The 22,216-nt window shown below is 38.6% G+C and overlaps 1 protein-coding gene across 1 annotated transcript; it reads right to left on the bottom strand.

Moving 5' to 3' along the window:
• Nucleotides 1-1,005: 1,005 nt before the first annotated feature.
• On the bottom strand, nucleotides 1,006-21,565 carry kcnj3a (potassium inwardly rectifying channel subfamily J member 3a). The gene is made up of 3 exons (XM_062431484.1): nucleotides 20,888-21,565; nucleotides 19,668-19,884; nucleotides 1,006-1,601 (listed from the first exon to the last, which is right to left on the bottom strand). Exons 1-3 carry the CDS (start codon nucleotides 21,563-21,565, stop codon nucleotides 1,006-1,008), a joined length of 1,491 nt encoding a protein of 496 aa, XP_062287468.1.
• Nucleotides 21,566-22,216: the final 651 nt, after the last annotated feature.

Below are 22,216 nucleotides of genomic sequence, written 5' to 3'. Positions count from 1 at the left end.
AAATTCTAATGGACTGCCTTGTGTGCCCACACAGGCCTACTGTAGATTAAGTTGACTTAATATATAATGAAACATAGTGATTGCACAGTACTGCTCTACTGCCCTAAGCAGTTTATTGATGACAAAATGCCCATAAATGCCTTCTAATATCACAAAGTTTTATATAATGATGGCTTTGTGCTTATCGAGTACAAGTATTGACTTTTTCAACTTAAGTGTTACTTTAATAAGCAAGTGAAAATTGTGTAGCATTGTGCCAAGTTCACACAGGACATATGATGCAGATGATGCATTTTCAAATGTAAAATGCATCATTTAGCAAAATATTCTGTATTTGATCAACTAATAAAGTCATAAAATCGCACATGGTAAAATAGTCTATATATGAAATACCAAAAATACTGTGAACAAACATGAAAATGGAAACAAGGTAATATAGTTAAGGCTAAACATCTTTGTCTATTACCTTTGTATAGCTAAGTCAATAAGAGGAGCATGCAATCAACATAACATTGCCACAATTTTACATTAAACAACAAAAGCAATCAACTCAAAACAAATGTATGTGCCTTTCGTCACCACAAATTAGAATCATGTAATGTATGTTTTTCCACATAGTAAAACATATGGCTTTGTGCAATTTTTCACTGTCAGTAAATTCACTAATGAAATTGTTTTTGTAAAATAATATATCAATAAATGTCATGCCAGAAATTATTGAGATTCTGTTCTACATGCGTTGTTTCTTACATGCCAGATTGTGCTAATTGTACATCATCCTAAAAAAAAAAAAAAAATCAGAGGTCTTTCGTCATAGCATGTACACCTACATCCAGGGACAAAATGTGCTCAATTCCATCACCCTACTTCATATAAGGTATTTGTGCACATAGTCTACATTTCTTTTAATATAAGAATATTGTCCATTAATAAATTAGGAATAGTACAAGGACTTCAGGTTAGGAAATAAAGGTGGATGGCATAAGTTAAAATATGTTGCCTGCTTTATGTAAAGCGATCTGAATTCATCTTTCTGAGTTTGGGCGGAAGGTGTCCGTCCATTCTGCCCCCTCCTCCCCCAGCCAGTCGCTGCAGCTTGGGAGGTAAGTCCGCCACTGACTTACTCATGGGCTCTGTGCACATCTTGGAGGCTTTACCAGCCTGCTTATCATCAGAGACACCAGGAACAGAGCTGATTCGCTGCAGCTTCATGGGCAGGTCTCCAAAGCTGTAAGTCATCTCTGAAGTGGTGGAGCTCATCCTTAGTAGCTTCTTAGGCAGGCCGTCCCGCCCTGTCATCTTCTGGAGCTTGGTGGGCAGCTTGGTTGTGCTGTCATTGTCCTCCAGAGTCTCCAGGCAGTCCAGAGAGCTGTTCTTCTCCCCGCTATTGCAAAGGGATGGAGCCATGAGGGGCGAGGAGAGGAGAAGAGCTTCCTCTTGTTCCTTTACGCTGTATGGGGGGGTGGGCACCTCAAATGTGGCATGGAACTGAGAGTAGTCCACCTTAAAGAAGCCTTCCTCTAAGGAGATAACCGGGAAGAAGCGGTGTCCCCACAGAACCTCGTCCTCGGTGTAAGACGTCCTCGCTTGGCAGGTCATCCCTGTTTTAAGAGAAAAATATTCAGAAAATGACATCAACTGGATGAACTCTGAGATTTATTTCTACAAATTAACGTCAGGACTTCATCAATTATGGCAAATTATGTGTCATCGCCTTGCCACAAACCAACGCAGTAGAGACACATTTTTTGAGATTAAATGTTTCATGACTCCAGTATTAAACAACACAGCCCTGATTTAATTATATGCTTGGAGCTGTTCCATAAGAATCAACAATACGGTATTCACCAGAATTCATTTTCAGCACTGTAGTACAGACAGCTGCCAAAATAAATAAGCTTAATTGATTTTACATCTACGAACGTGATGTTTATGAGCAATTTCCAGCCTAACATGAAAAATAATTAAAAGTTATTTGCTGTGTATTTTTTCACAAGAACAACTAATTGTTTAATCATAAAAAGTCCAATTGATTCCAAAATGACTATGAGGCAGCTCTTAATAAGACTATAAACTATAAACTGCCAATCAACTTGTCATATATTTACATATACAGTATGTATATCAATATAATTTTCATTGTATTTACTTTGCTTGGTTCCACATTCCTGAATTTACAAAATAAGTTCAGGTTTGCACATTCACAAGTCAGATAACAACGCAAAAATCAATAGATTTGTTAAAGGAAAAAGAAAGTTTGTGCTTCAGTGAAAACCACAGGTCGTCTCTACATCACCTCTTATGCTACTTAATAGTTCAGACCACACCTTTAAATAAGTGATTCTAAGTTGGCTAGTCACTACAAAAGATAGAGGATTAGGATAATCAAATTGCTGGAGAGCACAAACCACCAGAATATTTGCTGCAGGCAAAGGCTTCAGGAGGTCTAGCTTACCCTAAAATGTATTTTGATGGTTGGATCATTCTTATGCAATAAAAGGAATTCTATTTAATCCAAAACACAGAAGGTTACATGAAGTATCAGTGACATGACATTGTTAAGCTTGAGAAAAGCCAAAATGAGTGTGGCAATTGTTGTTAATAAAAAAAAGCACTCAATTCTGTCATTCAGAGATTACAATTAAAACAAAATGTCCTACTTAGCATGTTCTGTGTTTGTGTATGTGTACCCTTCACTATGCTCTGCCAATTCGGCACAGGATAGCAGATTATGATACACTTGGAATAAATTTCCCCTCACAAGGGACTCTAAATTAAATCCCTGCTTAAAAATTCCCCTCACGTCCTTAGAAACAAATTAATGCAATTACCAAAATCATGAGGTTTGAATTAATGATCGACAGCATTTTTTTCACGCAAAGTTATTGGATGCTTATTAGTGATTACTCATCACCTTTATTCAGCAGCTGCTATCAGAACTACCTGTGCATTATATCACACTACATTTCTTACAGCAAAGCTCTATCCATTTTAGCACATTTAACACTCTGCTGAAAAATCTATTTAATTTCTTACCGTGAGAGAGATCTATAATTGAGTTTACATGTAAATCAAACATACTAAAACAGTCCAAAGAGCTTTCCTCAGCATAGAGGAATGACTGGGGGCACTCATGTTGAGGCTTGTTAAAATCCATTAGGAAATCAGTAACTGCAGTCGGTTATCACATGTTTTAATTGCCAGCTTAATATTGTTCTAGCAGCGACAGTTGGGTCCAAACTAACACGAAGCGCGCATTCACAGCGAGACACCGCTGCTGATTGCAAGGATGTCATCATCGAAAACTAGAGGCATCTGTGATTCCGCCTGATTCCCAAGGTCATAAAATAATTCACTGATAACAGCTCTGTACACAATCGCAGATGTGCAAGAGACTGAACATCGAGTGCGTTTGGGGTATTCACAGTATTACTTCTGCACTATTGCTTCAGAGTCCCGAAGCCTATAGGCATATGGAAGTGTGCTGCAGTGAATAAAATGAGCAACGCTAATGAGAACTGTAGGGCCAAAGCGATTGAGAGTTAAGTGTGAATGGAAATCTCATTGCGCTGTGAGCCTGTAAAACTGCCTTCAGCCAAAACATCACCATGTGATCATCAACAGGCTGACTGGATGTGCCCTGAAACTAAGAGAACTGTGGTGTGAAAAGCTTTCTGTTTAAGTCCTTTTATAACAACTACTTAATCATCACCAGAAGCCAGCTTTATTGAATAGTTCAGTCGATGCTGCAGTGCTAACTGGACTTCCATGTATATACAGCACAAGACTAAAATGTCAATAGCAACATTACTGGTGCACGATAAGAAAAAAGGTTGGAACAGCTGAAATGAAATTGTGCCTGAGGGGAAGGGTAATACACAAGACCCAAATAGACTCATCTTACATCTATTAATAATGCTCTATTGTTCCTGCAGATGGTGTAGGAGTTACTGTAAGACCTCGGTCTCTGGAAACCCATGAACCCTGCAGTCCTGGGGCTGAATCCCTATTCAACATTTTGCCCCTCCTCTAAAGCTACTCGGCCCACACGCAAAAAAAAAAAAATTAGGAACCTCACTGATGTGGGCTGCCTAATCAACTACACCCTTCTTCACAAACTACCAACAGCACTAGACTTAATCATGGTCATTAATATACATTTAATTTCCATACATTATTCAAGGATTGATGCCTGAGCCGTTGCATAATTATAGACACGACTGCAACGCATATGTACAATTGTGTTGCTAAAGACCAGCTGTTCTGCAACACCCACATTCACATGGCACACAGAATAACAGACACAGAAACCTCCCTGTTCAGTGAGGCCACCACACTGGGAGATTTGTGATGGAAATTTACACGTTTTATGTGGAAAAATATGTTACACATAGACCTCCCCTCATAAGTTACACATCCAGAAATAGCACAATTATTTTTAAAAATAAGTGCAATGATTATACTTTCTACCCTTGGTATGTATTATTCCTACAAATAGGGATACAGACAAATAAAACCCACATTGGTGTGTATTTCGTATTACCGATAAAGCCTTATGTAACTCTAAAATACACGCCTGCCTGAGACTCAGTGTTTCTATGGAAACAAAACTGTAGGAATGTGTGTATGCGACAGCCATAAGCCTTTTCAATGCTGAGTTTGTTCAAAAGTAACAGTGACAACACAAAACAAAGTCTCTCTCTCTCTCTCTCTCTCTCTCTCTCTCTCTCTCTCTCTCTCTCTCTCTCTCTCTCTCTCTCTCTCTCTCTCTCTCTCCTTATAAAAATTGATTTTCTGCACAGGACAGGGTCAAATCATCCATATGGCTTCAGAGCCTGACCGAAATGGTTTTACTGTCAGTGAAAAGTGACATTTTACAACAAAAAATCCCTGCTCATAATGGTGGAGTCAGTAAATCATATATTTTGTGGACTTCTCATCAGTGAAAGCCAGAGCTCCTATTACAAATGTCATCCCTAGTATAGCACTGTGCAATTTTCTCTTCCTATATCATCTATCACTCTTACATTACATTGCACAGTTTTTTACTTGTGTCATCGTCATGGTATCTACATTCTGTATCATACGAGCACTGTGTAACACACACACAGCAGGAAACCAACACAATAGTAATAGTCAACGATCTTTCCTGCTGTATTCTGATGGGAACATGCAGCTATAGGACAGAAACACCTCTGATGTGTGTTGTACAGTGTTGTCGCAGGCAGTAAAAGGTGTTGGTAACATTGGTTAACATATGTCAAAAATGAAACCGAACAAGATCTCACACACACACACACACACACACACACACACACACACACACACACACACACACACACACACACACACACACACACACACACACACACACACACACACAGCTTCAAATTAGTATTATTACTTTTAAACACCATCTGACTGTATATTATTATTGTTATGTTATTTGATAGGATGAGAGTACACAGTGGAAAGAAATGAATCACAGCGAGAGAGTGAACTGGAGGGGGACTCAGGTACATGCACAACCTAAAATTATACATTACAGTAAGACTGTATGGTCCCATCTTGTGAATATCATGCATCAACAAAATGTCAACTTTTAAAGAACATAGGAAAATAGGATGTTTTCTTTCTGTTTTTCAGGCTCCTTAAAGCTGAGTTTAATCCAGTGGCTATGTTAGCCTTTGACATAGGAAATTACTTTCAACCCATTTGGGGGCATTTAATCCTTCTGTTTATCTGTTTATCAAATCAACAAAATTGGAGATCCCAAGTTTTCACTGGACTAATAACAATGTCGATCTTCATCCATGATTAACACAATAAATTAAAATGTATGGTATATGACATTTACATATTTTTAAATGGACATAAAGAAATAAGAGCTGAAAGTATTACTCAATTAATCAACAGTCAGTTAACATAAAATTAATTTGCAACAATTTGATAGTCAGCTGATTGTTAAATTAGTTTTTAAGCAAAAATACCAAACACCTGCCTGTACCAGCTTCTCAAATGTGAAGATTTGCTGCTTTCTTTTTTGTTTAAGACAGTATATAAAATACTTTTTGGTTTTGGACTGTTGGTTGAGGAAGAAAAACTATTTAAATGTGTCCCATTGGGCATTGGAATATTGTCTTTTCTGACGTTTCATTGACCAAAATGTTTATTTAATCACAAAAACCCACCCCCACCCCAAAAAAAAACGTTTTTCAAACTCAGTCATTCTTCTACTCATAAACACATCTTTTTTTTTTTTTAAAGATGCCGGAGGGTTGCAGAGAAAACCAAGAGGGAAAAATAACATTGGAATCTATGAAGGAGCAAATCCTCATTCAGCCCGTTAGAAGAGAAATGTGTAACTCTTTGGATCCATTACACTTCTAATTTCACAAAATGGCTATCTCTTCCCCTTTGTGACTCAGTGTAAGCCAATACCAATACATTTCAAATCCTCAATGGAGTGGCCCTTCTCAATAAAGGTCCCCACAATGAGAATTTCTTTAACAGCCCTGTTATTGTGTTGCCGGGATATGTTGAACTACTGTTGAAATCAGTACTGTTCTAGCCATACATTTGACGGTCAAATTAGCAAATAAATTACAAGGGAACTGTAATGACTGACTTGCTGTTTGTAGTATATCTTATTCCACAATGGAAAATTCTCTACTTCAAGCTGTCTAAGAAGTGTGCTGGTGGCCAGTTTGGACATTATTACTCCGTTAATAAGACTTATAGTAGCAGTGTGGGTGCTGATTGACAGCTGTCATTGACAGTTGGCTCACCTGCTGCTCTCCCTAGTGCTGGGACTCACAGTGAGTCGGACTGTTGTCACAATATTTCAGTACATTTAATGATACTTGATTGAGATACCTCACAGGCACCACAGCAATTATATTAGTTTAGACCCACCCCCACACCACCACCACCACCATACACACACACACACACACACTTTTACAGTGTATGGTCACAGTGCATTGGTCTGTCCACTCAGTGCTCGGTGCTTTATTATCAAGTCCATCCCGTTTGCTTAATGAGAGAATGCTAAAATCAATTAAACTTCATTCCATGTTTTCAGTGCTTCTTCACACTGAGGCGCCACTAATGCTAGGTAGGAAGAAGGGAAACTTGACAGGAAAGAGGAAAGAAAGAAAGGGATGAAATAAAAAGGTAAAGAAGGAACATGTGAAATAAGCAAGGAAACAAAAAGGGATGAAGGGGTATTATTAATAATATTTTAACTTTTACTGCAATACCACCATTAAATGATACAACAAACTGATCATTCTGTAAGGTTATTAAATGTATTGAATTTTTTTAAAAGCATCAACCCCCTCAAGTCATTGTTGGTGATTGTGTCACATTTATTTCAATATTTCATGATATTTTTCAGTTCTACAGTATGTGTTGTGCAAAATGTTAGCAAATATGTATTTTTTAGCTAAAAAGAACATATTAAGGACCTGTGCCACATAGCTTTAATGATGTTTTCCAGCTAACTTGATAGATTTGCTCACACAGTCCTCAAACTTGCGCCACTTATAAATTCAAGACTATTGCTCTTCATGAACGGTGGCAGACAGATGTTATATTGATTCCTTTTATCATGAAATGTCCCCATAAATATGTATGTAGAGTGCCTCATGGTAGACAAAGCCACCAAGACAACTGGCTAACAACATATTCTAGCTTTGAAACACAGGCCTCAGTTCCTGGTGATTCTTCATAGCAGTAGAAGTGATTGGAAGATGAATGTAGCTTATTAGAGAGTGCATAGGTGCACATTAGCTGCAGTTTTCCTCTCCACTTTACTCATGGATTTGATAATGTTAAAGAAATTAATTTAACAGAAATTCCAGTTGCATGCAAGCATGAAGAGATCCATCACTTTAAATAAACAATGGATGATGTCACCTCCCACTACGTCCATCTTTATATACAGTCTATGCCTGCTAGTCAAAATCCCTGGCTTCAGCCTGCACTACACTTTGATTGCAATGTTACCTATACTTCCTCCTAGTGATGATGTCACATAATTCATGCATGTCCACAAACAGCCATCTGTTGGCAGCCATCACTACAAAGGTTGTTCCACAGGCTGTTTGATTTGTCCTCTCAAATATTTTAAATCAGGCCAAATATGTACAGACGTGTGTGAAAAGTTCCCATCTCAAGTTAAAAAAAAACAAACAGAAGAAGCCACTCAAAATCTGCCAAGATGCAGCTTCAAGAAGCTGGCCAATCAGAACAAAGTAAGCTTATTGGGAGCGGGGTTTTAAAGATACAGGAGCCAAACCAGACTGTTTCAGACTGAGGCTGAACTAAAGGGCTGTGTTAAGGGCCAGTATAAGATAAATGAGGAGTTTTTTAACTGTAAAAAATTCATAGATATTCCAGTAGAGCCCCAGAATATAAATGTAGACCTGGAAATGTGAATGGTACGTCAAATTTAAACAACAAAACTGTTCTGTCATAATAATCTATCATAGTAAAAAAAATAAAAAATAAACCTTGTCTCTTCAATTTTGGGAGATTTTAATGCTTTCCAACTCAGATCACCTGTAATCAAGAATTAAGAGTCATTTCACCCAAATATAAATTTATTTTCTATCTTGGTTTTTATTTTAAACAAATGAATACAATTTAAGAGTAAACCTAATCTAAGAAATAAAGCAATCTAAGAAAGTAACAGTTACAAACATATTATGAATCAATAATTTAATAAATCACAACACACAAGAAAAAATACAAAATATAGTATAAAGTATACTTAGCAACCTAAATGCAGTATGAAAATAAAAAAGGATGTGTAAAGATAACTCAGTTTGTAAATAAAATATGATCCAGCCTGTGTGCAAATAACGTCACCACTCAACTACTAAGAGCTATTCCTGCAGATTTCTGTCAATTTAAAAAAATATAAATATGCCTTTACAGAGTGTGGTATATATGATATGACTGGCCGATGAACTGCACAATTAATCTTAATCCCACACAAAATTTGTGTGAAAGTGTGAAATCCCTTCACAAGTCCCCCGTTGCTGAAGTTCACCAGGCAGTTTGCTGCTCTCATATGCAATATCCATGTGACAGCATGAACGGCATTAGAATAATCCTCTGCTGAATCCACAAATTCAAAACAGATGTAAAAGAAAAAAGAAAAAGAAAAAAAAGCATCTCTTTAAAGGTACATTTCAGAGGGGAGAGAACATGGGAATTTGAGAATAAATATTATCTGCATCCATGTGTGCAGATGTGTTAGCAGCATGCTGAGACTTGTTTTTATCATCTCAGCAACACTCATGTTTTTAAATGAACTCTCCAGGCATAATTCAAATATGAAAATCAAACTCAACTCAAAGAATTGAATTTTGGAAATGACTTTACAGCACTGAGATGGAACATTTGTCTGGAGATTACAGGCGCTCTGCTTGTACTGTACTGTATGTGTTATATGAGTACAGAATCCCAGCTGATTCCATTATGGACTGTCAAAAAAGTAAAGAAGCAGGAAGTTGTGTCAACAATACACTTTGAGATTTAGAGGCCCAAAAGCCATCTCAGTTCGAGGCTCTAAATAAATGCACTTTTCCGTGATAACACAGAGCTGGGTGCCTCTGTGGTTTAACAAAGTGAAGCAGAAGCAGAGTCTACGGAGTGACAGCTAAGATAAAATGGGTTCTTTGGTGGCTGGAATAGAAAAGCACTGTAAACTCGGAGGCAGCCTGCCAGTGTTTCTTGATAGTAGCTGAAAAAAATCTAAGTGGTATTCACAGACTCGGTTGTCCAAAAGAAGCTTATCCAGGTTGTAGAAGCCAGAGGATCATATCCGTTTGGTGCCTGGCTCAGTCAGATTCTCGACTGCAGATCTGTGCTTGACAAACTGAGGACAGAGTGAGTCAAGAGGCAGACCTGAGAGCCAACGTCTATTTATTACTGCTGTCAAACCTTCTAGGCAGAGTCTCAATCCAGATTTTTGTGTAGAAAAAAAAAGAAATGGCGTTATTATATGATTCGACAACCTACAGGCACTGAGCAAATGACACTCAAAATTGACATCTATGTAAAAATGAAGGTTTATTCAAATGACTTCTCGAAATGAACTCTCACAATGTGAATCACTGAAAAGAGGAAGTTGGGTGTCTGAGAGGTCTTTGCAACCTCCTATTTAGTGGCAAAATCACAAATAACCTCTCTATCCCGCGCTCACTCTTCTCTCCCTCCTTGTCTCTCTCTGTCTGGCTCTCCCTTTCACTCAGTCACTCAAATGGTCACACACAAACATACACGTACACACAAATTCACTCCTCAACAGTGCAGCGCTGTCAGCAAAGTCCCCTGACAGTCTATCAGGGCTGTGGAAACAGCTCAAGTGTTATGTATGAGAAAAATACTAGCAAAAACAAGCATGAGAATCTGGATGGTGAATACACAGAGTGCTGCCACACAACACTGTCCAAGTTTCATCCTTTTCATTCAAGCACTGCTACCATTGTCAGGATCTCACTGTGGCCAAGGCTATCCACAACATGCCTTTGTTGCATCTGGATCCCGAGGTACAATAATTATTCAATGCAATTATCCCATTCCTTGTTGTGCCAAACGCACATCAGAACTCCCCTTTGACTTATTTTAGGATCTGTGTTTCAAAATATGAAGCTGCTGTGCTGAATAAGATTATAAGGGCTGAATGAATGGCAAGGCAAGCCAGTTTTATTTATATAGCGCATTTCATACACAATGGCAACTCAATGTGCTTTACATAAAACAAACATTTAACAGTAAGAACTGGAAATAAAAGCTGAAAAAGAAGAAAATATGAAGATGTTGTGTTTCTGACCTTACTAAAGAGAGGAAACTTTTTAATTCACATAGGTCTGAAGAATATAGTTGTGAAGAGTGCGGCTCTTCTCATCTGACTGGTTATTCTTTTATTGAAATGTTGCAAAGGTCAAATCAAATTGTGCCCATAAAAAGATTTTTAAAATCACATTTTGATACAGCTACTGCTATACTGGCCACAAGTCTCGTCTGATCATCTGTTTCTATGGTGACCACCATCAAGTGGTAATATGTAGAACAATCCAGAAGCATTCAGTGACCTGTTTTTCACAGTTTGACTTTTTAAAGATGGAAATAAGTCCCTCCCTCTGTTTAAGAATGTTTATGTGTGCTATCTGTTTGCAAAGGTGGCTTCCACTTGTTTCGGCTCTGAGGCTTATTTCACCCAGAGAGCAGCGGCTGAGCAATGAGAACAAGGAGGAAGCTGATGGAGGGAAAAAGCAGGGGAAGTGCTCTGCTGTGGGGGAGGGGGTAGCCTGGATGCTGAGTGTGGAGGCTGTTGGAAAGGGAAGGAAGGGAATAGGAGCAGGGGCTGCCAACCATCTCCACACTAGGTGGGGTGTCAGGCAGGCTAGAGGAACATATGGCTGCAGGCCATTAACACAGCAAGGAGAGCACATATTACCAAGTATTGGCAATGCTGAATACTGCTGAATAGGGAACCAGTTGAGCAAAATGGCAATTGATAGATTTCCTTTAGGCCAAACAACCACAATTGGTCAGATAGGAAAAAAATCACACCGAGCCTATATGTCCAAACCCACAGGGAACATAAATGATTTTCTCCTCATTATATATTGACTGCAGAAATGATCAGAAACCCATTTTCTTCTTAAAACAGACTGAATGGGAAAAGCTCAAATCTCATATTGATCTTGGCTATTAAATCTACTAAAGTCATGAAGAGGAGTTAAAGCTGAAAGGAAGGAGAGAAAAGTTTTTTTTTTTAAGCCTTAAGAGATCTCAGACTTGAACGGCACTAAACACTCACTGTTGAGAAAGCGTCCCTGTTGTTTTTCAAGTTTGTCACTTGAGCTAGAGAGCAGATTATTGCAGTAAACTCAAGCATGTCTGAGTGACAAAAATAGAAAGAGACATCCCAGAGGATGGCCTCGCAAGAAGACAAGCCTAAAGAACAACATGTTCATGTAGCTCTGTGTTTAGGCTGCAGGATTGATTCACCTGCACTTCAGGGACAGTTGCAGCACGACCAATCAATGCTGATAGTGACCAACACTGCAAATGCATCCTAACCTTCCTCACAATTATAACCTCTCAAACAAGCTAAGACGTCAATGTTATCTCAGTTTCGAGACATGTAACACTTTGTCCTGAGTGTGCATCCTCCATAATGACAGGGTTTAATATTCACATCTCCAGTTTGTGTTTTTAATTACCAAAAAAGTGTTTTTCTCAAAACATGGCATGCACACCTACTGAGACAACAGAGATCTACTCAATTATTTCTAACTCTTCGTAGCGTGACAAAAAGACCGAGGCACTGTTAGTGAATGCTTTGCGGGTACTTTCGTCACACAACAAGTTCATCCCAGGTCTGCTGCCACACCTCTTCTACCAGTGATTTATTGCCATCCAACAGGGACTCGACAAATCCCTAAAGACACAATTACCATACTCCCCCTTGGGAAGCCAGCACAGTTCATCTAAAAGGGATAATAATTCCAGGATGTCATAGCTGGTTCGCTGCTGTGCCCATTATGTGGAGTTCATTCCCACTGCAATTATTGTATGTACAGTAGACATACAAGGTACATTTCCACAGACACCCAGAGAACATTTATTTATTTATCTAAAATTAGTAATGTTGTCCAGGGTTATTCAGTACAAAGTGTTAGGCAGATGAGGCTGGCTTTGTACAAAGTATAATGAGTAGTTGTACAGTAGAAGCTGTGAAGGGGGTGGACAGCCTTTCAACACTGTTAAACTTATAAAGTTCAGTTAATGTTTAGGCTGTGTGAATTGTTGACTCAGGTCTATGGCTGTAATTTTTTGTTCATGTATTGAGCTGAATTATAATGTAAATATTTTGCTCAACCGTATGCATACATAGTACAATGTATCTTGCATAAGATATAATGTAATAATGTCATATAATGTAGTATAATTCAATACAACACCAAAAACTCAAAAGTTGAACCAACACTTCTCTGACAGTCTGTCTGAAATGTAAATTATACGTTTCAAAAGAGCATTAGGATTATTGTAATATATTGCATTATATATTAAACAGTATATTATCGTTCATAATACTGTGACCGTCCCCTGCAGAGCTACTGTATGTACTGTAGCCTGTAAACTATATCAGCAAGCCCCTGAAATTATTTAAAATCCTATAATGCTGCTTTTACTTTCACAGAAAGAAATATAATCCTAAAACATGTAGATCATTTTTTGATGAACATAATAAGTAACATTATGTTATAGTATTAACATACTGTCTGTGCTGATTAGAAGATTAATAGAAGTATGTCATTATATGACTGTATTGTGATCCAGACTCCTACACCTCTTCATGACACTATGATATATCGATATCACACATCGATATATGATGTACTGAAATATTCAAGTCAGGTAGTTAAAAATAAGACAAATGAACCAAAAGCATGAAATACATTTTAACAAGAGCTATGAGCTATCAGACACGTGGCTACACAGGCAGAGCTCAGCAGGGACATCCACTGCTCTCCTGAGTTCTCACCCTGAGCACATTAGATTTAATTGGAAAGTCCCGCTCTCATCTGATCTGGAGTTTCAACTTCCCCCACTGAACCCTCTTTAACCCTTTGACCCTTGGGGCTGCAGCACAGAGCCCGACACATGATCTCAGTGTAATGACTCCCAATGAATTATGTTCAGTTTCTATCCGGAGTTCACTTGTGCCAGTGTTTACCCAAGTTCTGAAGCTCCTGACTTCAGGTGACCCCAGACATCTGAGTTTACAGCCTTTTACTCATATGATTGTAACTATTAGGCCTCCAGTGCAACAGAAAGCTCTCCATTTTCATTTCAATTACTGCGGCTGATAATAAAACACAGATCAGGCCATGACATTGGCTGCGCTGCTAATCAGTGGCAATAGATGTTTCCAATTAATTACACTGGCTGACTTTAATACTAGACAATGTCTGCTACAGAGCAATTATTACGCATTTAGGTGTATTATTTGCACAACAACGACAACTTAATTGAAGCTATAATGATAGTGTTATATAACAAGATTTATTTTCACTGCACAGGTCAGCTAATTACTTTTTTATTTACCTAAACTTTGAAGCAGGGATCCCATCATCATTAAGAATTTTATATATTTCATAAATATTCAAGAACCTTGCTTCTTTTCTTAAAACTTTACTACTGCACAGGCACAAACACAAGCCTCATTAAAAGTTCCAAATACTGAGCACACAGGTACACCAGGCTGTTCATTACTCAAAGCTGTACTCTCCACTATCATACGGCATTTATGCACACAAAAACACATGAATAAACATTACCAGTTGATCCTGTCTATATGCAACCAACCCTGGCCACCCACACTCATTTTGAAAATGAGCAGATAGCTGGGATATTCTATTTTTTAATCTATAGCGGTGAATCATAGGAAAGCCTTGTAGCAATATGAAAAAGAGGGGGCTGGCAGAAATCTTTAAAAACAATTAAAATCAACGAATGACTTTATCTGAGAAAAGAAAAACTGTGCTTTTGATCTTTTTGCCAGAATTTTCCTCTTAAGTGAGATGAAATGTGACGTGGGGTTTCATGCCCAACACACATTCAGTGGAGAATTATTCACCAACATGGATTATCAGTTAGTTCAGTGGGAAGAGTGTATGCTGTGTCACCAGAACAATCAAAGTCGATCTGGAACCTCAGTGAGCATATACAAGAGTCTAAATGAATACTAAGACAGCTGTGTTAATCATGCGGATATATACCTCTGGCATTTTTTTCTAAATATGACGTATTTATAACATTATATGAATTTCGCCACACATCCTACAAAGTGTTATGATCACACTTGCACACATTTGCATGAAAGTCACATCGCCTGGGATAATAAAAAAGGTTTATGCTGATGATACAGATTACGCTCATGAATCATTGCTTTTCATGGCTGATGAGTGAATTTAAAAACACTTTGCAGGGCTTGTGAAGATCCTAACTCTGTGTTTTGCCACCGTGTTAGAATCCAAACAGAATTATATACAGAATTTCTGGGATAAACTAATGTGCTGACAGACTTGTTTCTGTTCGCCACTGAAAATGGGTTCCCCTTGAAATAAATCATCAGCTTGTTTATCTCTCTGTTAGCCTTCCTAATCTGAAAACTGCATGGTTTAAAATACATTTTCAGCATCCAGGAGCTGCAGCAATCAGATGGGGAGTGTGGTGGTGGAAATGCATCCTGTGCAAACTCAACATTGAAAATCATGAAATGAATTTAGTTGCAATATGCTGATTAGTTTCATGGTTGGAGGAACGTAAACGTCTGTTACTGGCAGCTACAGTTGTTTTTTTGAGTTTTTTGAGCATCAGCTCCACTAATGAACAGATTGCCTCTGGCTTGGTTTTTAAGCCTTTGTAGCGTCGAGCAGCATTGCTGGTGTTAATGGGACACCTATCTAAACTTCTGATGTATTTGAGGACTGCATGTAGCAGTTCTGAATCAGCTAATGAGTCAAAGTCATCGTCAGCTCTGCAGTGGACCAATTAAAATGTTCCTGCAATGTTATTATGTCATTATTTCATTGTTTTTGATTAATTTGTCCATGAATCATATACTTAACATGACCTTATACATGTCGAATTATCACATGCCCACACAGCTGTTTTCAATCACTATGGCTAATTAGATATTTAGTCAGGTTGAAGTTGAGTGGAGCTTTGCTGGGAATTATGTGATGTCACCAAACTCTATGGACCAATAAGAATGATAACAGGGAGAGTTGTCCCGCCCTGGCAGGTGCAACAAAACTAGTAGGGGAGGGAGGGAGATGTCAGTCAAGTCCTGTTTGTTCAAATCACAAAGAAGTGGTCTAATCAGGCAACATAAGTAAAAACACCTGTGTGGGTGGACTATAAATGTTAAGGGCTTTTAAAGGGCAACAATACTGGCTGATATTGGCTTGTAACAGATTGATCCTGTCTCATAAAAATGGTTTTATGTGCTGCTTGGCAACAATTTGTCAAGGGTAGGAAATGCCACATTTATACACTTCATGGTACTCATAAAGACACGGTTGAGGAGGATAGTGGTCGTTCAAAGTGCAGGACTTTGATTCCATAGACAACGGTTCCCATCCTTAGTCCCGCATCTGGTTAGGCTTAGGCAACAAAAGCACTTTAGTCAAGGTTAGAAAGATGATGTTCAGTCAATATTAATAAAGTATGTAATGTGTAATTGTTGAGTCACTTTTGACTTTTTCAATGTCAAACCAAGACCACAATCCTTCCCTAATCTTACCCAGTGATCTGGATGCCTCAACATAAAAAGTTCAATAGTGCTTTAATTGCTAAAAAAATGGATGTTGTATTGCAAAAGCAAATGTGGAATAAACATAATATATGTTGCCAATGAACATTTTGCCGATACATTCAACATTTTGCAACTTGACAGAGACTTTAATTAAATGTTTCCTCATTATGTTGATAGAAAAGGTAATCTGCACTGCATTATATTTCTTAGAAAATATGTTTGCTGTTGCAAATTAATAATGTATGAACATCATTTCTAGGGATTATATATCGTGCAAAACAACATTTCACAAAACAACAAAAACCTTTCAGGAAATGTTCAGGGCCACCATACATATATGCATATTATGTAATAATTCAAACAAACAGGAGGTAACAGAGTTCAGTTTGTCCACCATATCACAACTGATTATTGTTCAACTGTAAAATCTAAGAGGTAAATATTTTTTATCACAAGTCAAGTCCATTTTATTTATACAGCTTCCTCTACCCCTAGATCAGAACTCCATCATATCTAAATCTGAGCTCATTTATATTCATTATTTATTTGAACAATACCCAAACATCTACAGTCATTATTGTTATTCCTCGAAGTTATATTAAATTCCTCTTCAGTTCTGCACCTGCCAGGCCTGCAGACAGCGCACACATAATTTAGAAGTACTGTAACTTAGCTCTGTGTTATTATGCTGAAAATCACATCAACAAAGTAAGAGAGGGATAACGCGTTTACTCACATAGTTTGACGTTCATACTTGCTCTGTAGCAATTGACACAGTCGTCACTTTAAAGCTACTCTTTGGGGACTGATGTTTTTGTTATTTACTGATTGTGACTGTGTCAAACATTATCCCTGTTAGTGCTATTAACCAAAACTTGTCATTATACAGAAGGAGGCATCTTCTTTTTTTTCCTCACTGAGCCTGTTTTTCAGGGCAAGCAGTCAGACAGCATGTACAGTGCATTAATTGCAACGTGATGTAAATCCAATTTATCCTCAGCAGCACATCGACATCTTCAAACAAACGTCTTCCTGCAGCTATGTTAGAAATCCAACTCGGTACCACAACTGGCATTACTCCAGAGGAAAATATGCTGCTACCAGACATCCTGCATGTCTCATTTGGAGTGTGCATCCAACTGAAGTGGTGATCAAAATACCTTGGGCTCCTATTCAAATGGAATGAGCATTAGCTCATGCCTTTTTATGCGTTACAGAGGTTGTCAGAGGTTACAGCAAATTGGAACAATTCTGGGCTCCTGCATGCTCTTTGCTTCTCTATTCTTGTGTACAAAGAAAACTTCAGTCCAAAATATTTTGTGTGATCTAGGGGAACAAAAGGTTATTATGTCAAAAGGGTACAGTGTTGTGCCTGTTATTATCTAGTTGGTGGACCAAAGAACCAGAGACTGTGCAGCTTTAATCTGCAGTGGAGACTATTTTAACTTGTGTTCCAGGCTGTGTTTTTTTTCCGCACGTTAAAAACAGAAAAAAATATATAGACGTGGGGAGTTGAGCAGCTTCTTCGCTGGTAAACACCAAGCCTCATACATATTTCATCTTACTCTTTCTCTGCTGTATCACCTGTTCTGGCAAGCACTTCATGGTACAGTAACGCCTCCGTGTGCTTTTCATATTTCACAGGAGATCCTCCTTAATACCAGGTGATGTTGTCAGCAACACTATTTCATTTCATGTTCGGTATTGCATGTTTGCCTGGTTTATTACTAAAACTGTGTTATGATTCCTATACCATAGGAATAAAAACCTAAGTTTAGGTGCAGTGCTGCAATCCTGAATACTCAAGGAGGGGTTGCCATGGAAACAGAGTTACATTGGCCAGAAATGAAAGCGTCTGAGGATTTAGACTTTCACTGTACATCAATTTTTAACCATAGATTGTTTCTACATCAGCCTTTCCACTAACTTCACACAACCACAACAGCTCCTCCATGCAGATATCTCTGTGTAACTAAGAACCTGAGCATTACAAAAACAATTTGATTAAAAGTGAGATGGTAGCTATCATGAACGAGAATGATATGATGACACGTGCTTCTGGGACAGTCACTGTAATTCTAAAAATACATTCTGGTACATCAATGATAATTAAATTACATCACTACGCTGAGTATTTTCATACTTTACAACCAAGGGAATTACTGTAAACAGAAACAGGCAAGTTCAGATTAATAAACTGCACAGTATAACCACTCTCATAGAGAAGATCATTTTAGACCATATATCATGGATATAATTTCTATTGAGAAATAATTAACTGAAACAAAAGACTACACATAAAAAAATACTCCAATTGGGAAAAATTAGGTGTCACACCACATTTTAAGGGGAGTAACCAACACTATATCCAAACTGCACAAATACTAGGCATACATACTGTAGTGAATTAACATCTTTTAAAGATGCATACTGCTGCTGTGAATATGTCACGTCTCATCGAAATAACATGATGTACAGGAAATGCTGCATGTCAAATACATCTCAGCCACAAAAGACTTTAATAAAACTGCAACACATTACTATTAAAACTGTTTTTCTAATTGCTGTCTGCAGTGTCAGCCTCCCTGTCACATCTCCACATGCTGATTTCTCTCTGAACCAACCTACAACTACTCCTCTGCTCACTCTATAACACTGAAGGGGCTCTCGCCACACTATATCAGCTGTGTCAAATAAACGGTTGAATTTAAAATGACCACAGTGGAGAATTTTACTTGGGGCAATACTCATCTTGTGGAAATGGAATTCCCTAATTCCAAAGGGACCTTACAAAGCAAATCATTATCCCCTCTGAGGAGAGCAGCCACAAGGTAAATTCTGTATGGGGACAAAGATGGAGGAAAGGAATTTGTTTCAGATGAATAAAAGAAAATGTATACAGCCTGACTGCTGCCCTGTTGGAGTTTGACAGTGTTCAGTACTCATATGCTCAGCTCTATTTCCCCAAACCCAGAAGTGTTAAAATACATTGATTAAAAAAAATTCACTTAATGTCTGCAACACAAAATCAATCATCTATGATGTATAAATGCTAACCACTACTATTATAAGCTACTCTGTATGTTTGCCTCAGAACAGAAAATCAATAAAATGCAATCAAGAGGTCAATAACAAGCCCATTCAGATGTCAGCTATTAACACCTATAAAAGAGCTCAATATTATTCATAAGACTCTTTACAGAAATAGATACTGCAGCACCTTGAAAGACATTACAACATACTCAGCTACTGTACATTTCGCCTGCAGCCACAACTGCAGGTTACAGGCCAATAAAAATGTGTGTTTGTGGTTACTCACCTGTGGTCTCTACTATTCCTTCTAGTATCACCACAATTTCAAACTGCTCTGTTTGCATGGACCTCTGGGAGAGGTCATAGAAGGGGCTTTTGGTGTCAATCACATGGCAGATTGTGAGTGGTGAAACGAGAAAGAGCTGGTCTGCCCCGGTGCTGAAACCTACGTCCAACTCCAATTGATCCAGCGGAAGAAACTCGCCTTCGGGTGTCTGCCGAGACTGAGGGAGCGTGCAGAAACAGAGACAGAGACAGACATGTTTGGTGGGGTATAAGGAAGGGGAAAGACAGAGCTATATAGAGCTGCCAAGAACCTTTGTCAGATCATTTTCTTTAATGTTTTTAAGAGGCATCTGTACCGCAAGGATATCCATCTCAGCATGTGATCTGATATACCACTGACTCTTAAAATGTGTCTGTCTTGAAGCAAGTTAATCAAATTAACTGGTGCGTCTTTTGAATCAAGTATTATTTTCTTGATACATTACACTCACCTGCTATGTGAGGACACGGCCATTAGAAACAAGTGGAATACCCACTTGTCTTAATTTAAAAAAATATTTTTTAAGATGGATATTCCTGCAGTGTGTCTGGTCAAATTTACTGACATATTGCTTACCTTAAACTTTCTTGGAACCTAGATGTGATATCCTACACTATCACCGACTTTCTGTATGTATGTTTTTTGTAAAGCATTGCTAAAAGGTTTTTAAAGGTTTGAACCAGGAGGTGGACAGAAGGGAAATCCATAGATGAATCTCTCCTCTAATAAGGAACAGCAGCATATTTGCACCAAGTTGTAACACAATACCACTTTGTCATTCAATAGTTCAAACAGATTTCTTAAAAAATTAAATTTTGTTCTTCTTAAAATTTGAATAGAGACCTTCTGTTGTGTTGGTGAACGTCTATTGGCAAACTTGGTGGATTCTTTTTCCTGTACCACTTTTGCAAAATATTTTCTTGTTGGCAAGTAGGATGCCACATTCCTGTGCAATGACTTTGGAGCAAATGGTTATAGTTTTTCCACTATTTGTGTTATTTTCACCCATTTTTTTGACATGAGAATGGTGCTTTATCCATTAAATGCAACATTTTGGTGTACAGTTAGGAGTAGCCCTTTTGGTGCTAGTTTCCTTTATAAAACATGGCCTGCCCCATAATAAATAATGGGGATAAACAAAAAATATTGGATGTATCCTGACTAAAAGAACTATCACTTACTTTCAGCAATTTGCAGCGGATCTGTGCAGAGACCATATGGCTGTTACGCAGGTTGCCGACCCTGAACATGAGAGTTAGTTTTCCATCTCGCATAGAAATCGCCGCATGTTCACTGAACATCAGTGTCTCGGCCCTCTTTTTGGGTTGAGACATCTTGATAAACATGCAGCCGATCAAAAAGGCATCGACGATCGATCCGAGGATCGACTGGAAAAGAAAGAGAATGATCCCCTCGGGGCATTTGTCTGTGATATATCTATAACCATATCCTATAGTGGCCTCGGTCTCTATGAAGAAGAGGAAGGCTGAGGGAAAGTTGTAGACATTGGCCACACATGGAGTGTACTTGTCATTGTGCGCTTTGTTGAGGTCTCCTCTGATGTAAGCGATGAACCACCACATAGAGGCCATGAAAAGCCAAGCGACTGTGTAGGTGAGGATGAAAATAAATAGATTCCAGCGCCATTTCAAATCTACTAGTGTTGTGAATAAGTCTGAGAGGTATCTGCTGGTTTCACCACCCAGGTTCCCATGCTGGACGTTACATCGCCCGTTCTTGTCCACGAACCGCTGCCTCTTCTTCTTTTTCTCTGGGGGAGGCTGGTTGAATCCAGACCCGCTAGATGAGGTGGTCACTACCTGATAATCGTCCCCAAATTTCTTTCGAAGTGCAGACATACTACGATGACAGCAGCGAAATAAATAATAAAGGATTCAATGATTTAAAAGAAAAAAAGTCTGGTTTGTAGTTGCTGCGGTCCTTTATGGCCGTGCGCAATGTCTCCTGTTTGGAAATAAGGCGAGAAAAGTGCGCTGTCTTCGCCCCTGTTAGTCTTGCACCGTCCTCTTTCGCCACACACTGTTGCTACACTCTACAGCCATGAAATATCAATAATGTACGAGTAGTTTACAAACCCCGAAGATAGAAGCCATATGAATAAAAGAATAAGCGACGCACAGGATAGGGTATCCAAACGCGCCAGTCGCAGTCCAGGTTTTACAGGTTTATCAGTTGCTGCGTCGTGGATTACTCATCGCCCGTGAAGGTTGGGGCTATATCGACCCGTTCAAAACTGTACTCACGGAGTAAGTTTTCATGCGAAAGTTGAAAATCTCTCAGTGCCCCATAAAACAGCAATATCTTTGCGAAATTAGGCGTTGGGTACTGTGTCCAGGACGAAGCGTCTCTGTGCGCACTTGCGGCTGCGTTGGAGATAATTCGGTTTCCAGTCCTTCCTTTGTGATCAGTGCACATAGGAGACGGATTGCATCCAAGCATATGACTGTAAAAAATGACGAGCTGGAGGAAGAAAATCACTGTCCCACTGT

This window comes from Scomber scombrus, chromosome 13, assembly GCF_963691925.1.
Source record: "Scomber scombrus chromosome 13, fScoSco1.1, whole genome shotgun sequence".
NCBI lineage: Eukaryota > Metazoa > Chordata > Actinopteri > Scombriformes > Scombridae > Scomber > Scomber scombrus.
This window is presented reverse-complemented; position numbering and strand designations above follow the sequence as displayed.

Bases quoted from the DNA above. Each gene is read 5' to 3' on its own strand.
- kcnj3a (XM_062431484.1), bottom strand. From the start codon at position 21,565: ATGTCTGCACTTCGAAAGAAATTTGGGGACGATTATCAGGTAGTGACC. The intron at 19,885-20,887 runs GTAAGTGATAGT...ACGCTCCCTCAG, and splicing joins TCCGCTGCAAATTGCTGAAA to TCTCGGCAGACACCCGAAGG. The intron at 1,602-19,667 runs GTGAGTAACCAC...CTCTTAAAACAG, and splicing joins AGGAATAGTAGAGACCACAG to GGATGACCTGCCAAGCGAGG.